The sequence below is a fragment of the Schistocerca cancellata genome, chromosome 9 (assembly GCF_023864275.1).
Source record: "Schistocerca cancellata isolate TAMUIC-IGC-003103 chromosome 9, iqSchCanc2.1, whole genome shotgun sequence".
Lineage (NCBI taxonomy): Eukaryota > Metazoa > Arthropoda > Insecta > Orthoptera > Acrididae > Schistocerca > Schistocerca cancellata.
In genome coordinates, this window is record NC_064634.1 from 59,768,248 (window position 1) to 59,787,417 (window position 19,170).

The window sequence follows — 19,170 nt, forward strand, 5'->3', positions numbered from 1 at the left end:
GAAGTGGACTGGGAGAAAGCCTCCAACATGTAATGAACTGTGCACAGGGTGTTTTTCCTTGTTTAGTGACAAAAACTGGCAAGGAATCGTTTATTAATATCCCTGAAGATTTCCATTAACCGATCTCTCGAAATACTATACGTTATTTGTTATTCATTGTAATAGTTGTACCATCTGCAAACAAATGAAACTTGGCATCCGGTAATGTTCCTAATGAAAGTACGCTGACAAGAAAATTAAGGGCCCTAAGATGGAATCTTGTGGGGCACCAAATGTAATTAGTTCCTCGAACACCACATGTAGTTTCCATTTTGATGATGGCTGGTAACACAGGACTTTTTTCTACTGACACACTTTGTTTCCTGTCAGTGAGACAAACTTTGAACCATTTTGCAGCATTCCTATTGTGCCACGATATGCTAATTTTTTTTCAAAGGATACTGTGATTTACAAAGTCAGTCTGTAATTTCTAGTCTAACGAATAAAGTAAATTCTCGCTTTATGCATAACTGATGATGATGATGAGGTCCCATACTCCTGCTTAGAGGAGGCGGTTTGCCATTGCCTTCCTCCGACCGTAATGGGGATGAAAGATGATGATGATGATGAAGGCGACACAACAACTCCCAGTCATCTCGACGCAGGGAAAAATCTCTGACCCCACCGGGAATTGAACCCGGGACCCCGTGCGCGGGAAGCGAGAAAGCTACTGCAAGACCACGAGCTGTGCACTTATGCATAACTAGCCTACTTAAAATCGAAACCCTTCATAAATCCAATCTGTGACTGTGACAACTGTGTTCTCTATAGTCACTTGCCTTTGTTTATTACTTTTTCTAAAATAGACGAGAAGTCTCTCAAAAGTGAAACTGAACTGAAGCTTGATGTTATTTGCTCATTTCTTTTTCTTTCGAAGAGGCTTAAGTGCTTGATATTGTAGCTGAATGGGAAATTTTCCGGTGACAACGACTGGTTATACAAATAATTTGATATGTTGATAGCGTTTTATTTTAAAGATTTTATGCTGTACATTACCACTTCAGGTGTGTTGAGGGACATACTCAAATTACTGTCAAGCATGGTGCTCTAGCGCTAATGTGCATGCCTGCAAACCGACAGCCTCCGGGAACGATTCCCGGTCAGATCACGGAAATTTTCCGTCTCCCTTCACTTCACCTCTCGACGATGTGATGAGCTGCGAGGAACGACATGTGGCTCGGATTCCACTTTAAACTGTAGGTCGTCTTTTTCCGGTTGGATAACTGGGGCAGGTTAGGGACACGCAAGTCGCTGAAGTAGCGTCCTATAGAATGACCTGCTCCCAGCCACTGAGCAGCAGGAATTTAATGTAATTGTATTCCTATTACTAAGTTAATTATGATGAGTCGCCTGAAATATTCCCTGGCAGCAGTTACTCAACCTGAAAACCTCACCTTTTCAGTAACAATTACGAAATATTTGTTAAAAAATTTTGCAACACTACATGCATCTCTTGCCAGTACATCATTTACTATTGAAGCTATCTGCTCATTTTCTCTGGTTCTAGCTGTCTCCCCCTCCTTATTTACGTCCAATATTGTCTTTATTTTCTTGCCTGATATATCTTTTCCTCATAATACCTTTGCTTTGATGTTTCGTTATTGTCTACACTGTTTTGCAATATGCGTTGTAATGAATTATAACCTCCAGTTCCTGGCAGATACTGTTTCCTTTTTATCCTATAGTATACCTTCTTTTGAATTTTTGGGGGTTACATTGTGGTGAAAGTTTTCAAATAAGGTAGGAACTTCATTAATATATGTTTCATTCATGTTCAGGTCTGAATTCTTCCCTGAAATAATAGATCTTTGGCTTATTGACTGCTCATTTGAAATCAGAGTTCGTAGATTTTGTATTCTGATTAGTATTAACAGTTGGCCTACATATCACAACTATCACTTACTGCTGGTTTTGTAACATAATTTTGTTCATTATACATTTCTATAAAGGTATTACCAAAGGCTGTTTATGAGATTTTGCTACCCTAGTTGTGAAGTTTGCGGTAGGAATTAGGTTAAATGATAATGATAGCAACTGTAATAAATTCTTATAGGAAGAGTTTCTAAAATGCGGATTCAGTATCCCGTAAGCCACTATCTTATTCACTGATCGACAGCGTCGAGCTGTATCGAATGGTTACATTCTTCTTCGTCTTTTTTAAGGTTACTCGGTGGCTACCCGAACACATACGTCTTCACGAAAGCAGTGGCGGAAGAAATGGTGTCCCAGGAATTTTCAGATCTTCCGATAGCAGTTATCCGACCTGCTATGGGTAAGTATCCACAACGTCAGTCATGGATGTAACGTCAGTGTTTTAATTAACAGTACAGAAGTTATTTAAAGCACTAAACAGTGTCGTTATACTCCAGAACCTAATGTATTGTTAATACTGTTGTATTATCTATCTCTTTGAAGTTCAAGAAAGGAAGTTGGTAGATCGTTCTTCTAAATGTCAATAAACCAAGAATGGCAGTGATTTCATCTAGCCAGCTTGAAACTCAAGCAACGTGCATCAATCAATACGCGCGTGCTGTGTGTAAAAACCATAGATAGACGCCTCTGATTTTATACCTAAATAAAGTGAATGAATTTTAGATACATTGAAGCATAGTTCTCATTCCTATAGTCTTGAATACAGTTCTTCTATCTCGTGTAGCTGTTGCACTCATCAACTGTTGGCAGGTTTATTAGTTCCACGATTCGTTTCGAAGGATTTATTTCCTCTTCTTCAGGTGGACAGCCCCCTCAAATTAGAGGAGGAGAATACTAATGATTTGTGAGAAGTGTTGCTTAAATGCAACTCTAAATATTACTATCCGTGACAAGTGACTATGAATTACATTAACTGTTTTTATATTGTTTGTTATTTAGAAATTTCGTTTGCTTTAGTCCAAAGTAGCGTGTATGTTTTTTTGAATTAACAATCGGTTCGTACCAACACAATTACCGGGGTAAGAGAGATTGATTTTGAACCATGGAAAGGACCTATGATGGTACTTGTTGCCGAAAACGTTAAGCATTTGACAATATACGATAAAAAAAATTTTCGTAATCGATTCGGTCGCTGCTCCCACCAGCCACATGTCAGGAATATGTAGTCAGTTGTTTAATTACAACGCATCACAGAATATTTTGTCCACATAGATACACAAGAACATTTTAGTTACATCGGTTTTTTCTCGCGTTTTACAGGCAAGGAACGCGTGGAACATATTGACAAACGTTATGAATATTTAGAGTATTTACAATTACAGACAGTTTGATTGAGAGGTCAATTATGGTTTGTCGCAGTTGCACTGAATAACAGTACAATATTATTGTATATGAAAGATTATTACATTATGAGAAATGGCGGTTTTGACTGTGATACTGGGCAGCGTAAACACTTTTCCTGAGTAGATGTAAAAAGGAGACTCTCTGGATTCCGAAGTTTATATTGTCAAGTAGTCAGTCACCGTAAAGGGTAGGCTTGGTTGTCGAGCGTTGGCTGAGGCAGATGTGTGTGCTGGTTGAGGGCCTGATTTCCGAAAGTGTTACTGCAACTTGTCATTTATTAAAGAAGGTAACATCCATCCACGTGCGATAGTTTTGCATAAAGTGGAACATCGTGTTTAGTGAATATTTTCAGTTCTGCTTTGTATATTTTTGCATCTCGCTTTGTTTGACTTTCCTTACTGTTGTATCAGTATCTCGTGAATTCATGGATTCAGGATAGCAATGCGTCAATCTTCACTCCTATTAATTTTTAAACGCTGAGTACAAATTTTGTTTGAAGAACTAATTTTCATGAAAATCTGGCATTGAGCAGCCACGTAACACTTTTGCTCTGAGTAAACGATCCCGTGACGAAACGCGCCGCTCTTCGATGGAACTTCTTTAATATTACTCTTATTTGATGAACAACACTCAAGAATCGTTAGAACAAGTGTTTTCTAAACCACTCGCTGGCCATCTTCCGTTAATCCAGTCAACTTTTTTAGTATAAATTTACTTTTCATTTCATTGTTCATCCAATTGTTCTTTTTATTAGCTATTTATTTTATTGTTCATTTTAATGCTCAATTTTTTTCCCAATTTTAATTTTCCTTCAATTGCTCGTCTTATTGTTCACTTTATTATTCCTGTTTATTCTCTCATTTTACAGATTACGTTCAATGATTTACGTGTCAAGTTTATCATACTTGTGAACCCGGCAGTGCTTTTCAGTTACTGAATAAATAAGGGATGTGGATGTAGTTCCTATGTCCATCTCCTCCCCTCCCCCCCCCCCATCTCTCTTCACCTCCTTCTCCACTCTCTCTTCCCTCTCTCTCTCTACGTCTATTTCCTCCTTCCCTCTCCGTTCGTGTCCTTTTTCCCTTCCTCTTTGACCGTGAGCCTTGTTTATCCCTTTCAGACCCTCTGGCTACAGTTGAGTACATTAATCTTTGCTGTGTATTAGCTGCAACAATTTTTTTCCTCATTATAAACCTCATGTATACAGCTGTCAATGTTCCGTCCTCACACCAAACGCAGTTGCTGCGTTTTGCGGAAAAGGAGCCATTTATTCGACTTCCTGGCTTTTGTTAAAAAATCGAGTTTTTTGAATTGCATTTTTGGACCCATAAAAGAGTTTAGAATCCACCCCTGAAACGGTTTTTCCGAATACGGAACGGAAATGTTTGTTATTCGCGGCTGAACAAAAAAAAATGCACCTGCCTGAAATCGGCCTTTTTGACGCACCAGTTTTTTTTCTTTCGGAGAACGAGTTATTGTACCGGTGCTCGGGAGGAAACACACAAAATTCAAATGAAAGTTTGAACGCCCAAGTTTAGCCCCCAAGCATTTGCATTCTGGTGCGAAGACTGTGGAGATTGCGAATTTCCTGGCAGTGAGCAGCTTCAACGAATGGTATTCAGCAATTCTGAAGACTATGACAACGATGGACATCACCCTGGGAGTCTAATTGACGCAGTTCGCTAAGCATTCGGACGACCACCGGATTCAAACGGCCGAAAACCGCTTGTCACCGGCCGTAAGAGCGGCTCTGGAGCAGTGCAGGATGGCCCAGATCGACCAGAACGCCCTCTGTGAGGCAGAGGAAGGACTAGTTTATGGACCCGGAATAGCAGATTGAACGGAAGTTGTATAATATTGCATTTATATGTAGTCAAAACTTCAAACGCGTTTTTCCTGAAATGACGCTTTTTTTTTTTTATCGCGCGGTATGGTAACTTCAAATCTACTGAACCGATTGGCAATATTATTTGTTTCCGACGACGCTAACTAAATTGTCTAGGGGTGTACCACTTTTATTCCGATCCATCAACTATAAATATTTTTACTTGGCCGTCGAAGAGGAAAAATCGATGTAAAAATCCTATTTTTTTTAAATGGCTGCCATTTTGTTCCTTTGGTCCAAATAACTTAAGCGAGGTACAACTCTTAAAGATATATACTACGCTAACGTCAACTCAATTTTGATTTCAGACCAGCCGGCTGAACTGTGACATACTGCACGTGGAGGTCTACATCGAATTTTTGTTTCGTTCCCACGGCACTTCCGCCTTTGCTTTTCGACATTTCCGGTCAAAAAAAAATTCCAGTTTGTAGAGGAAATATCAATAAATATTTTGACCAAATTGGACATTGATATCTATAACACATCCCGAGAACAAATTCTCAAAGAACATGCTTTTTTCGGACCAAAGAAAGTAAACCTCCCCATAAGGCATGACTATTGGTTTTCAGGCCAAGGAAGGGATCGCTTCCGAAGCATCTTACTTTCTAAAGGTTCACATGCCACACTGGTTAAGGTACACTGTGCACTGCAAAATGACGCTACACAAAACAAAAACGCCTAGGCAACTGTGGCACACCAAGGGCCATAGATAACAGGGCCGAATGACGACTGCGGAGCTGTATAAGGGCGAATAGACGGGCAACTGTTGAGCAACTGACCACTCAGGTGAACCATGAGACTACCAACAGTATCTCCTCAACAACCGTTCAGAAAACGTTGCTGTGCGAGGGCCTCCGCCTCATACACCTGGTTCATGCACCCACCTTGACTGCTGCTCGTCGGCGACAAAGGCTGGAATTTGCATGCCAGTACCACAACTACACGTCCATTAAGTAGCGACAGGTGGCATTTTCAGATCAATAACGTTTTACACTCCATCGGACATATGGCCATTGGTGTGTTCGGCCCTGCAACAACCGTAGGAAGAGCTCAGGCGGAAGATGGAGTGTTGTGGTGTGCAGAACGTAATTGTGGCAATCCCTGGTTGATCTCCTCATTCTATAAGGCACAATGGAGCAACACAAGTATGCATCTATCGTTGCGGACCACGTCCACCCCTACATGTAGGTAGTTTTTTCTTCGGCATGATAGCATCTATCAGCAGGACAATGCAACATGTCACACAGCCCTCAGTCCACGGACGTCGTTCGAAGAGCATCAGAACGAGTTTAGCGCATTCTCCTGGCCAACGAACTTCCCGGATTTAAACCCAGTTGAGAATCTGTGTGACCACTTCGATCGGACGGTTCGCACCGTGGAACCTCAACTGAGAAACGTAGCGCAGCTGCCCATGGAAGTGGAGTTGTCATGGCTCCACGTCCCTGTCAACCTCAATCAATCTCTTCCTGTAGGTCTGCACTGCAAAAGGTGGTTGTTGAGGCTTTAGGCTGGTGGTCACATTAATGTTGTGGGCCGTGAAGTAATACAGACATGATGAAGTGTTTGTGCAAAACGATAAATAAATAAATATGTCATTTCTTTACGGTTCTCCTAATGAATTTCAACCTGTCATCAGTTTCTCCTGCTATCTGTTTGAGGTGACCGTTCAACTTTAAGTAGCTCAAGCTACTCTTCGACGTTTTACGGTAGCTGCTACTCCTAGTGACTTGTCGCCAATAGTGTATCGAACAGTAGTGGATCTGTTTGCATATTTATGAGCAATGCTTCAGCTGAGGTTACGGATGCACCTTCAACGATCAGCACTGGTTGACCGCGCCTGTAGTCTGATCACTATCCATGGACACAGAAGCATTTAACGAAAAAGACGTCGTGCAACAGATAATTAACAACGGAGGGGGGTGGCCCCAGACAACATGAGAGATGTGTGCTGTAACTCACAGAAGATAACAAACCTGGTGTTCATCTAACTAGGAAATGAAATAGTGATCGTGGTCTACGTTTACCCCTATTTATTGCAACATTCTCTGCTGGCATACACGAATAACAAACTATTATTGTCACGTTTCTTGTAGTGGCCATTTTCGCAGCAGCTGCATATAAACAATTAAATTTGAAACATGTGCAGCTGTTAGTGTATCGGTTGATCAAAAGCAGTGCAGAGAACGAGGAAACCAGTGACAGTTAACGTGGACCACTATAGAGCTAATGCAAGAATACCTCAGCAGAGATTGGATAATTAAGATTTAGGGCTAGCTAACTCCGCGATTATCACGCAGTGATTGCCTATGCCCACCAAAAGAAAGAAAGAATTACACATGCAACTAACATTTCGAATTGATTCGTGATGATGCTGCAGACGCTTGCGAAAGTACTACTTTCTGAAATGTGCCCACCCTAACAGCAGAGCGATATGAGGGCGTCCATTCTTGCAGCCGGCTCGCCGACGCCGAGTTCTCTCACCACATTTACTCAGATTTCTGATGCGTGAAGCGAAGTCTGAAGTCTCCCAATCAAGTGCTCACGTTTCAGACAGAGTGCGTCATTGGATTTGCAAAGCACCAGTCAATTACATATTCGTTAGAAAGTGAACACTCCATGCTAAAGTTTTATAACATTAACGAAACACTACACACCCAGTCTAGGAGCTCTTAAGGGGCTCCGGAACGCCCTATACTTGCAATGTTAAAATAACGCTTATAAATTACATCTTTCCTCACAAAGCATTTGAGGTAGGAAGTTCAACTTTTTACAGATTATTTATTGGAATATGGGCTACAACTTAACACAGGGATTTCACAAAATTTCAGTTCAGTTATTAAAGATGATTTTTTTTTTCAATTGTAATGAAAATTCACAACTTTTTTTTGCAATTTTTTATTTATATATTCAAAAATATACAGTTTTTTGGAAAAAGGCTGTGTTAAATTATGCAGAAGGTACTGTGTAACATTTACTGAAAGTTTGAAACAAATATGTTTGGAAGATCCTTAGAAAACATGTGCTTTTGATGATAAAGAACGAGCGAAACCAACAAATATGTAAACTTCAAATATTTATTACTCTGGTGGCCATCTTAATTCCACTGTCCACCAAAGACCATGACTCAACACCAAGTAGTACTTCTGTTACACGTTCTTTGCATTGTTTATCCACCTCAAACAATAACACACAAACACACTTTACCAAAGTGACATTCCGACTGCCTCCCGACCCTTCTTGCTGCTCGTATTTATAACATTGTCAAAGAACTACTAAAAAGAGATGTAGTTTATAAGTCACATGTACATCTGTTATCATAATTTGTGCAGAAAAGTTATTAATTTGCATCGAGTGACATAATTTAACATGTTATTAAAATGACAGACAGATTTGTTGACTTGACAGAATAATTCTTTGTTACAAAAAGGCCGTTTTTTAGAAGTTTGTCAATTGACTTCTCTAATTTGCATAAATAAGTAAATAACATGAATTATTAAGAATTACATTGGTTTTCGTCTAAAATAGGATTGATTTCGTGAATACTGAGTGAAACCGCTCCTAATGAACAAATAGGTTTCACTGGGTGAATTTTATTTAAGGAGATCCAAAATACCTAAGTTGGCCACTATTTCTCGTACTTCATATTAATTATTTAAGATGAACTTAGTGTTTTTACATGATGACATTTGCTGTATCAGTGATCAAGTGATATATACTTTTGTGTGGGTCAGTTATTCAGTATAATTTAATGGGTTGACTGTTTATGGAGACATGGTATGCAATCATTGTTAACATACACAATAACTTTTCTATAATCATAAATACTCGTTAAACTGGTTGAATTTGGAGGGTATCGCATACTTCGGTACAGTAAAGCCTTTAATATGTTCCGTTACAAGGGCAGTAAGGTGTAGCGCAGGTGCGGCGGTGTTGCAGTGTCCTCGACGCACACGGAGCCGTACCCGGGCTGGATCGACAACCTGTACGGCCCCACCGGGGTGTCGGTGGGCGCGGCGACGGGCCTCCTGCGGGTCATGCAGTGCGACTCGCGCGCCATGGCCAACATCGTGCCCTGCGACATGAGCGTCAACCTGGCCATCGCCGCCGCCTGGGACCTCGCAGCCAACCGGTAGGCGAAACCACGCCGCCTGCCCAGCGCTTTGCGGTAAAGCCTTTAACCTACGAGCTAATCGAACCACCTTCAGAATTACGCTGAGCGAATGGCCACGAATACGAGCGAAGGAGTGGGAGAGAGGCACTGATGTCTGTAGTTCTGTGGGAACGGGTTCGAGTCTCTACACGATATGCGATTTTAATCTGGCACGGAATTTCCATTTGCAACCGTTCGCTGCCATTCGCGTGTACCGAAGGTTAAGCGTCAGAACTGTAAGGAACTGAAGAAATTACGAGAAAACGAGGATCGAAGCATGCCAGTTCTACGAACCTCGCGTTATTGCATTTTGCCTTTGTGGTGTCACCGGCAGACACCACACTTGCTAGGTGGTAGCCTTTAAATCGGCCGCGGTCCGTGAGTATACGTCGGACACGCGTGTCGCCACTGTCAGTGAGTGGAGACCGAGCGCCGCCACACGGAAGGTCTAGTCTAGAGAGACTCCCTAGCACTCGCCCCAGTTGTACAGCCGACTTTGCTAGCGATGGCTCACTGTCTACATACGCTCTCATTTGCCGAGACGACAGTTTAGCATAGCCTTCAGCTACGTCATTTGCTACGACCTAGCAAGGCGCCATATTCAGTTACTATTGATATTGATATTGTGAATCATGTACCGTCAAGAGCGTCGTTCATCATTAATGGATTAAAGTTAAGAATCAAAGTTACTACGTCCGCTTTCTGAATTTTAATATCTTGTCATGTTCCAGACCTCACGTCAGTATAGTTCTTCCATCCTCACGCCAGCCTGCGTTAGCTAAAACGCGTGCATTTCGGCCTCCTCTAGTAACACGGTGTTGGCTCTTTAGCCAACCCAACAGCCTTTACCTTTTTTAGTGTTAAACTCATCGTACATTGTTTTCACTCGATACCACGGTAGTACATCAGACGGCTATAGGTGAACACCACCAGGACTGTGGTAGAACTCAATTTTGAGGAACTTCACGTGCCTTCTCGTCAGCCGTGGATACAACATGTAACGTGCGCGTGGGGCACACAATACTCGTTAAAGCCTGTACTATGGTCAGTCAGCGGGGTTCACCTTATGGGAAAGGATTTTCGTATAGATATCGACCGCGTGTACCTGAATGGTGGCAAATCAGACTTACACCCACTCTGTAATAACAATGATCCGTCAAGCAAGTCCGAAATGCAATGACACGTCAGGATGGACCAAAAGCAAACCAGAAGATGCTACCTATTTAATAATAATACGGTCGCCAGCCTAGTTAGGCATTAACTGAGTTTCTTCCCTGTACAAGTTGGTACATATTCATGCAAAACAACAAGTAGTAACACTGCATAATATAGTAGAATTTTAGAACCAGAAAATCTATTGAACTGATAGTTTCACGTTCTGTACTGATATGGAATAACCATGAATACATAACACTACACTGTAATGTATACTACAAAACTTCATACTGTCTATTAATCTGATTAAAATCGGGCATAGGTTACCCTAGCAATAACACTTTCGTGACACACACAAAATGTCAATTTTCATAAAGATAAAACACTGATAAATTTTGGCTTTTATATTGACTTTAACTTTTGCTGGTCAAATCAATTTAGAACACTTCAGAATTCAAATGAATAAAAGGGGGTGTGCGGTCCTGAAACTGTTACGATTACTGTATTAAAAAAATGATTACTGAAATTATTATGCGTTCAAGATTTCCATTATATGAGTTACTACTCTTTTTATCTTATTTACTGCTCATTTAAATACCTTTATATCTGTCTGGAGATAATTAAACTTCATTACTGTATCAATATTAAAGTTATCTTTCCACTTCGTTAGACCTTCGTTATTCATTTACTGGTTCATTAACAAAACAGTTCTTTAAACACCATTCTAACATAGCTAGTCTGCAAATAATTATTATTATTTAATTTTAATTTTCATTTCGGGACACTCGGACTGCATTTTGCAAAGGACCCTGTCTAGGCTAGTTGTGAGGATAATTAAATGACGGGAAAGTTCTGGTAAAATTTAGGTTATTATTGCACAGTTCACTCTCTGGTCCATACGAATACAGTACTAAAAGTTTCAACCTGCTAGTATCGATGCGGCGGTTGGCGGGCGGCGAGATGACGAGGCACAGAGCACACATACAACCACAGCTATGGCTCTTGACGTATCGGCACTTTAATTCTTCTTAGCGTCGCAATACTTTTCCATTTAGTGCCTATGGAATCTTGCCATGCTGTGTGGGCGTTGGAACGGCATACCCGAGGCTCAGTGAAGCTATGCTTTCCAGGAGAGCCTCCTCGCGCCAGAAGGTGTTGCTCAAACCAGTGCCAAACTCCAACTACTACACTCCTGGAAATGGAAAAAAGAACACATTGACACCGGTGTGTCAGACCCACCATACTTGCTCCGGACACTGCGAGAGGGCTGTACAAGCAATGATCACACGCACGGCACAGCGGACACACCAGGAACCGCGGTGTTGGCCGTCGGATGGCGCTAGCTGCGCAGCGTTTGTGCACCGCCGCCGTCAGTGTCAGCCAGTTTGCCGTGGCATACGGAGCTCCATCGCAGTCTTTAACACTGGTAGCATGCCGCGACAGCGTGGACGTGAACCGCATGTGCGTATAGTGGGCATGCGGGAGACCGGGTGGACGTACCGCCGAATTGCTCAACACGTGGGGCGTGAGGTCTCCACAGTACATCGATATTGTCGCCAGTGGTCGGCGGAAGGTGCACGTGCCCGTCGACCTGGGACCGGACCGCAGCGACGCACGGATGCACGCCAAGACCGTAGGATCCTACGCAGTGCCGTAGGGGACCGCACCGCCACTTCCCAGCAAATTAGGGACACTGTTGCTCCTGGGGTATCGGCGAGGACCATTCGCAACCGTCTCCATGAAGCTGGGCTACGGTCCCGCACACCGTTAGGCCGTCTTCCGCTCACGCCCCAACATCGTGCAGCCCGCCTCCAGTGGTGTCGCGACAGGCGTGAATGGAGGGACGAATGGAGACGTGTCGTCTTCAGCGATGAGAGTCGCTTCTGCCTTGGTGCCAATGATGGTCGTATGCGTGTTTGGCGCCGTGCAGGTGAGCGCCACAATCAGGAATGCATACGACCGAGGCACACAGGGCCAACACCCGGCATCGTGGTGTGGGGAGCGATCTCCTACACTGGCCGTACACCACTGGTGATCGTCGAGGGGACACTGAATAGTGCACGGTACATCCAAACCGTCATCGAACCCATCGTTCTACCATTCCTAGACCGGCAAGGAAACTTGCTGTTCCAACAGGACAATGCACGTCCGCATGTATCCCGTGCCACCCAACGTGCTCTAGAAGGTGTAAGTCAACTACCCTGGCCAGCAAGATCTCCGGATCTGTCCCCCATTGAGCATGTTTGGGACTGGATGAAGTGTCGTCTCACGCGGTCTGCACGTCCAGCACGAACGCTGGTCCAACTGAGGCGCCAGGTGGAAATGGCATGGCAAGCCGTTCCACAGGACTACATCCAGCATCTCTACGATCGTCTGCATGGGAGAATAGCAGCCTGCATTGCTGCGAAAGGTGGATATACACTGTACTAGTGCCAACATTGTGCATGCTCTGTTGCCTTTGTCTATGTGCCTGTGGTTCTGTCAGTGTGATCATGTGATGTATCTGACCCCAGGAATGTGTCAATAAAGTTTCCCCTTCCTGGGTCAATGAATTCACGGTGTTCTTATTTCAATTTCCAGGAGTGTACTACTGAGCCCGTTGTGCCGTGCAGTGCCCGTGCGCATTTTCCCGCGCCCGCCTGCCATCCACCTTTTACCGCTCCCTGACAGACCGGGTATTCACCTTAGGTTTTGCATTCTACATATCCTAACACATTGCCTACGTATGGACCAGATCCACAGTCACAATTTTAAACATCTTACAATTTCAACATTTGTTACATTTCAATTCTATTACAATAGTGCTTGACATTTGACATAAATATTAATGTTCACACTGAAACTTGTTTACAGTTTTCTTAACACAATGGCATGAAACAAAAAAGGAATGAAATCAGAACATCAATTACACTAGTTTATCGAAAAATCAGATGAAAAAAATATTATTTATATGTACAATGGTACAACGTCGTTGTTGTTACAAACAGCGGAAAATAAGAGAAGCTATCTAAGTATTTAAAACCCTAACAGCATGAACGGGGAGGTGATCACAAGTACTCACGCACGTCCTTCTGGACGACAGCACATAGCACAAACTATTTCGGAGATTTGGTTGATACTCCGTCGATGTACAACGGTTAGTACCGATCTGACTGTCTGACATGCGGAGGTTTGGGTATAAGTTCTGAACCGCTGCAGGCAAACTGCTGGCTGAGGTACATGGACGACACGTTCGTCATATGGCCATATGGGGAAGCAGAACCAAGTGTATTTCTTCTGCACCTCAACATCTCTCATAAAACCACACACTTCGCACTAGAAATAGATAGTAATAATGCGATTCTTTTTCTGGATAGAGAAGTGTACAGAACGTGTAAGGACGAACTTGGACATAATGTGTACAGAATACTGATGCACACTAACAGATATCTGCATGCAGAGTCACACTACCATCCAGTACAGCCCGATCTCACCGGATTAGTAACACTGACAACGTCCAACATAAAATGAACGATATCGGAACAACTTGCCTTACGAATGGGTGTAGCAACAAGAACATACAGCGAGCTATGAGGTACAGTCAAGATAAAACAGACAAATGAACAGTCAGTAACTGTGTAGGCAAGGTGCTCCGTCACGGAGGAATTAAACCAATATTCCAGAGTGGCCTCAAGATCCGAGATTTCTTGTAGCCCACAAAAGATTCAGTAGATGCTCTCCACACGACAGGCATCTACGAACAGAGATGTGAATGCAGATATGTCTATGGTGGTGAAACCAAGGGACCGCTTATCCCTGGGGTGTCAGAACATGAACGCTGCATACTACTGGGTAATACAACAAATCAACTAGGACTCAACACCACCAGGACTGTGGCCTAACTTTTAATTTTCAAGAACCTCGCCTAAGCTATCGAAATAAGTGAACGCCCAAACAGCATGAGCGGGGAGGATGGTTAAAAGCAGGATGGTTACAAGCAGAGTCGTTACGAATTACCGATGGGCTGGTTGCCGGCTACACCAGTCCATCGGGCCGCCTGTGTTCTCCAGCTGGGCGGCTCCATATGACCTGGATTTTACACTGTATACAAGGAGCCACAAGAAAACTGCCGAGGGGCATCAACCTCTCGCTGCAAAACATCACTCCAGCTGGATACAAGCTGCCGACTCACTATTCCTGTCAGCGTGTCATAGGCAACATCGCTCCCTCCATAGCAATCTTTGATTGTCCAGTGGCATCCCAGAATGTAAAGTCGATAGCCACCTGACAACCAACATAAGACAGTATTCAGAGGAAGACCATCAGAATCCAGTGGGTAGCCGCCCTGAAAAGGACCGCTGCAGATTCGGTCGAACCAATTTTAGTATTTTAGTGATTCATAACGACGTGTTCTAATAATCAGAATGATTTTTTTCAAAACCTTAGAATGTGTCTGACACATCCCTTAGCCTTAATGTGTTATCACGAGTATTTGTGTCATTCTGCAAAAATTCGATATAACTCAAGAATGAATAAAACTATGGCCAAACGGGAGACAGCATTGTTTTTAATCCAAATAAAGCTTCAGATGTGAAGTTTTTATTGCCCTGATAACATGTTCGTACAGTGGATTATTAGTTTCGGCAGGACTAACCTGCCAGTTTCAGACCATCAGTATACAGATTATGAAATTACGCTGTGCGATTAAGGGCACGTTCGTTATTTAACAGTGTGTAGCCGGTAGTCAACGCAGACACATGCGGCACTTATTAATATCCCACACATCTATGACTCTGTGGTGTCATGAGGAGAGAGTTATATTTCCTCAAGAGTTCGTTACGACGGTACAGAAACAAACGTGCGATTTATCAAAAATGGCTCTGAGAACTACTGGACTTGACATCTGAGGTCATCAGTCCTCTAGAACTTAGAACTACTTAAACCTAACTAACCTAAGGACATCACACACGTCCGTGCCCGAGGCAGGATTCGAACCTGCGACCGTAGCGGTCGCGCGGTTCCAGACTGAAGCGCCTAGAACCGCGATTTATCGCACAGCATGATTTCATAACCTGTACAGTGAGAATCTGATGACGGCAGCTTAGGCCTGCCGAAACTAGTAATCCAGTGTACCTAAATGTGATCAGGGCAATAAAAACCTCATAGCGGAAGCTTTCTTTACACTAAATTCATGATCGCTCTCCAGCTGACAACGTCTAGTATTTATAATCATTGCTTTTCTTGTGTAATTGTTTACGTGTCACGTGGCCCTCTGCCCTTTTGATAATCGCGAATCTTAAGTTTTCTGTCATTATTTTTCTCCATTCTTGATTTTCAATTTCTGTTGATCCCTTTTTTTGCTTTAGAAGGTGGGTTCCACATCTGTGGACCACACTGTATACCTCTTTAATGTTTGCCTCGCACTGTTGTTTTTTCTCACTCCTTCCCACTGCTCTGTGCTGTTCAGTAGTGGGACTAGCCCGCTTCTAGCGCTAGTTCCCCATTCCCCCCACCAAGGATGCCTGTGTGAGTAACCAGCGCTCTCTGCAGTAGGAACAAGAACGAGGGTGAGCAACCGGTGTACCACCATGTGTCGTCAGCCGACTGCCCGCTCACGTGGTACGAGTACCGCGCCAGCTTCATGCGGCACGGCATGAAGATCCCCACAGTGCACGCCGTGTGGTACGTCTCGCTGATGCTGGTCGCCAACCGGTTCCTGTTCCTCTTCTGGAAGACCATGCTGCACCTGGTGCCTGCCATGATCGTCGACACTGCCCTCCTGCTCGTCGGTAAGAAGCCCATGTGAGTATCCAAATTGTAAAGTAGCAACACATTCCAAAGAGGACTTAGCTACTCTAAATCTTCTAGTCTATGCTGTCTCTGAAATGGCAAGGAGTAACTGTAGTCGACAGACACAACAGCCAAGACGAGTACTGTTGGAAGACGAACTTAGAGGTTGAGAATGCTGAATGGTTTGATAAGACTGGTAAATTTCCATGAAAGAAATGAACATTTTTGTCGTGCCTTCCTGTTGGCAAGTTTGATCATTCCAAAGATGTTATGATGAAATTCAACAATGCATAGTGTATAGTTCACTGTTGACATATGTCTCAATTGGTGAGTGTGCCGACTGTGATTTATAATGGTGAAAACAGACTTTAGTACTGTTATTAAACAGTTTCACTTGAGAGATTCGACCACTGTGTAGATTTATTTTCTGATTATTAAATTTAAACGCGGTTAGATAAGCGCCAAATACGGAGCGCGCTTCAGCCACGCAATTGTGGTCTCCACAAAGGAAACGATTGACAAAATCCATGATATGGTACTGCAAGGCGGCCGAATAAAAATTCGTGAGATTTGTGAAAGAGTAGGCATCTCAACTGAGCGAGTGTGTAATATCCAGCAAGGAGAATTCACTATGATGAAGTTGTGTGCGAGGTGGGTGTCGTGACTGTTCACGTTCAATCGGAAGTGCATCTGGCACAACTTTTCAGCACAACATCTAGAGATGGTTACTGGCAGTCCGCAAGACTTTTTGCGCCGATTTGTGACTGTTTAAGAAACCGAGATCCATCATTACACACAAGAATCAAAATGGCAGTCAAAACATGGGCAAAGGCTGGTGAAAATGCAAAGACCATTTTGTCAGCTGGTGAAGTGATAGCCAGTGTTTTTAGGATTCTCAAGGAATAATCCTCACAGATTACTTGGAAAAAGGTAGAACCGTAACTGGATCCTATTACGTTTCATTTTTGGATCGTTTGAAACTTGCGTTGCCTGAAAGAAGACCAAGGATGGCATTCAAAAAAGTGTTCTTTCACCAGGACAATGCACCATCCCACGTATCAGCGATAAAAATGGGGAAAGTGTATGAACTGGGCTGGCTCCTCATCCACTCTTTTCACCAGCCTTTACCCCATGTGCCTTCTTCCTATTCCCTAACTTGAAATGTTGGCTTGCTGGGAGGTGATAGTTTCAGTCAATGAGTATTTTTCAGTCTTTGACAGAGCCCATTCTTCCAACAGTATGAAAAATCTGTAGGATCGCTGGACCAAGTGCATATCCCTCTAAGGAAACTATGTCGAGAAGTAAGGTGTGTTGTTTAAGAAACAAACAATTGTCTGTCTTTTTTACCAGACTTGTCAAATCGAGAATGACGCCCGGTAGCCCTACAGTCACTTGGCTCACTAACAGTGGGAACAGCGAAAGGTAGTGTGCAAAACAGTACCTGAGAAGAAGCAATGACATATGTGATGCGCTCTGATCCATCGCCATACGATGTGAAGACACCTTGATGTTGCTGGATCCAGCGTCAAGGCCGATGTGGTTCAGAATGTTTAGAAAAACAATAGAAAAATGTGTGTGGCCTTCTCAGACAACAAGGAGGAGAAATTAAATGGCGCTACACTAGATAATATATTACTTAACTGTGCTCTGAGGATCGGAAAACGTAACACTATCATAAGCCGCCATAGTAGAAGTATTAGTCTAAGTACTTGTTACATAAGTTTTAATAGTAGTAACTGCTGCATGAAAATCAAAATTGTAGGACTAGTAATAAGACCTTCTTATATTTTCCATAGCTGTGTCGGACCCTGAGACACCTGAATGGTATTATTCTGTACTACACTGGTGAACAGCCTTTGGTGGTTGTCTCGCAGTACACAGAAATAATTAAGGTAGAATTAGATTATGAATCGACAGATAGACAAGCATTACGAGGAGAAATACAAATATTTTACAAGACAATATTTCCACATAGTCATATAAAATAGTATTACATAAGTTGAACAGGTAACAGACGTGGACATCTAGATCACAGCATTTTTGTGAATGTTGGGACAGTTTCGTTTTTTCCACTTTTTTGAAGTCAGTACAAACATGACGTAATACTTTCTTCTTCCTTCTACAGTTGTCTAATTCTTTAGTGAACGAAGAATCACTGTTTTCTGTTCACTAACCGGTTCAGCATCAATCCCGGAAAAAGTTCACGTTTTTGGTCCAAGGCTTCCAAACATCTACATGTAACGCAATAATTAGCAATTTTTGAAAACATTTCTCTTGGAGAACAGTCACAACCGCTAGAAACTTTTTTATGAGGTTTTTTCTTTGAGTATTCAGCTGCTTTGACCCAAGTTGCATTCCACTCGTTGTACGCAGATGTGTTGCTCAGTTTCAAGGTTTTACACGTGGTCCACTACCTTCCCTACAGTTCCCTTTTGTTGCTTGTAGCTCTCCTCCATCTATTTCAATACACTTTCTACCTGTCCAGTACGCTGCTGTTGGCTGTCTACACTGCGCTACAAAACAAAAGGATTACTTTTTCTAAACCACGTTATTGTATTCCACTGAGACGCATAAGTTTGAATTTTGGCTTAAAGATGCACACAACGTTCCTCTATAACCGTGCAAAAGTGTGGCGCACTGCCACGTCACCCTCGGGTTCAGCTTCATCTCGAACGGCAAGGTGTCGACGCGTACAAGAAAAGAGGACACAGCTCAGAAGTTCGTATGTGATGTAAGATGGGTTAATGATGTCACAAAAAATTTATCCTATGCCACTCCAGCTCTTACCCACGTTTCACCCCTCCTTTTCACGCCTCTACGATGGAGGTCAGAACGTCGATACCCAGAGCTGAAATCGTCCAGAGTTACTATGGGTAGCCGAGGAAGACATTCAAAA

The 19,170-nt window shown here is 42.9% G+C and overlaps 1 protein-coding gene across 4 annotated transcripts in view; it reads left to right on the forward strand.

Moving 5' to 3' along the window:
* LOC126100793 (fatty acyl-CoA reductase wat-like) overlaps window positions 1-19,170 on the forward strand; it is a 253,262-nt gene that overhangs the window by 208,097 nt on the left and 25,995 nt on the right. For 3 of the 4 annotated variants that reach the window (XM_049911417.1, XM_049911416.1, XM_049911415.1), the window contains 3 exons: window positions 2,202-2,311; window positions 9,137-9,329; window positions 16,035-16,286. In XM_049911417.1, coding sequence (XP_049767374.1) covers window positions 2,202-2,311; window positions 9,137-9,329; window positions 16,035-16,286 — 555 coding nt within the window. The remainder of the gene's footprint in view (window positions 1-2,201; window positions 2,312-9,136; window positions 9,330-16,034; window positions 16,287-19,170) is intronic. The other variant, XM_049911418.1, reaches the window with a different exon arrangement.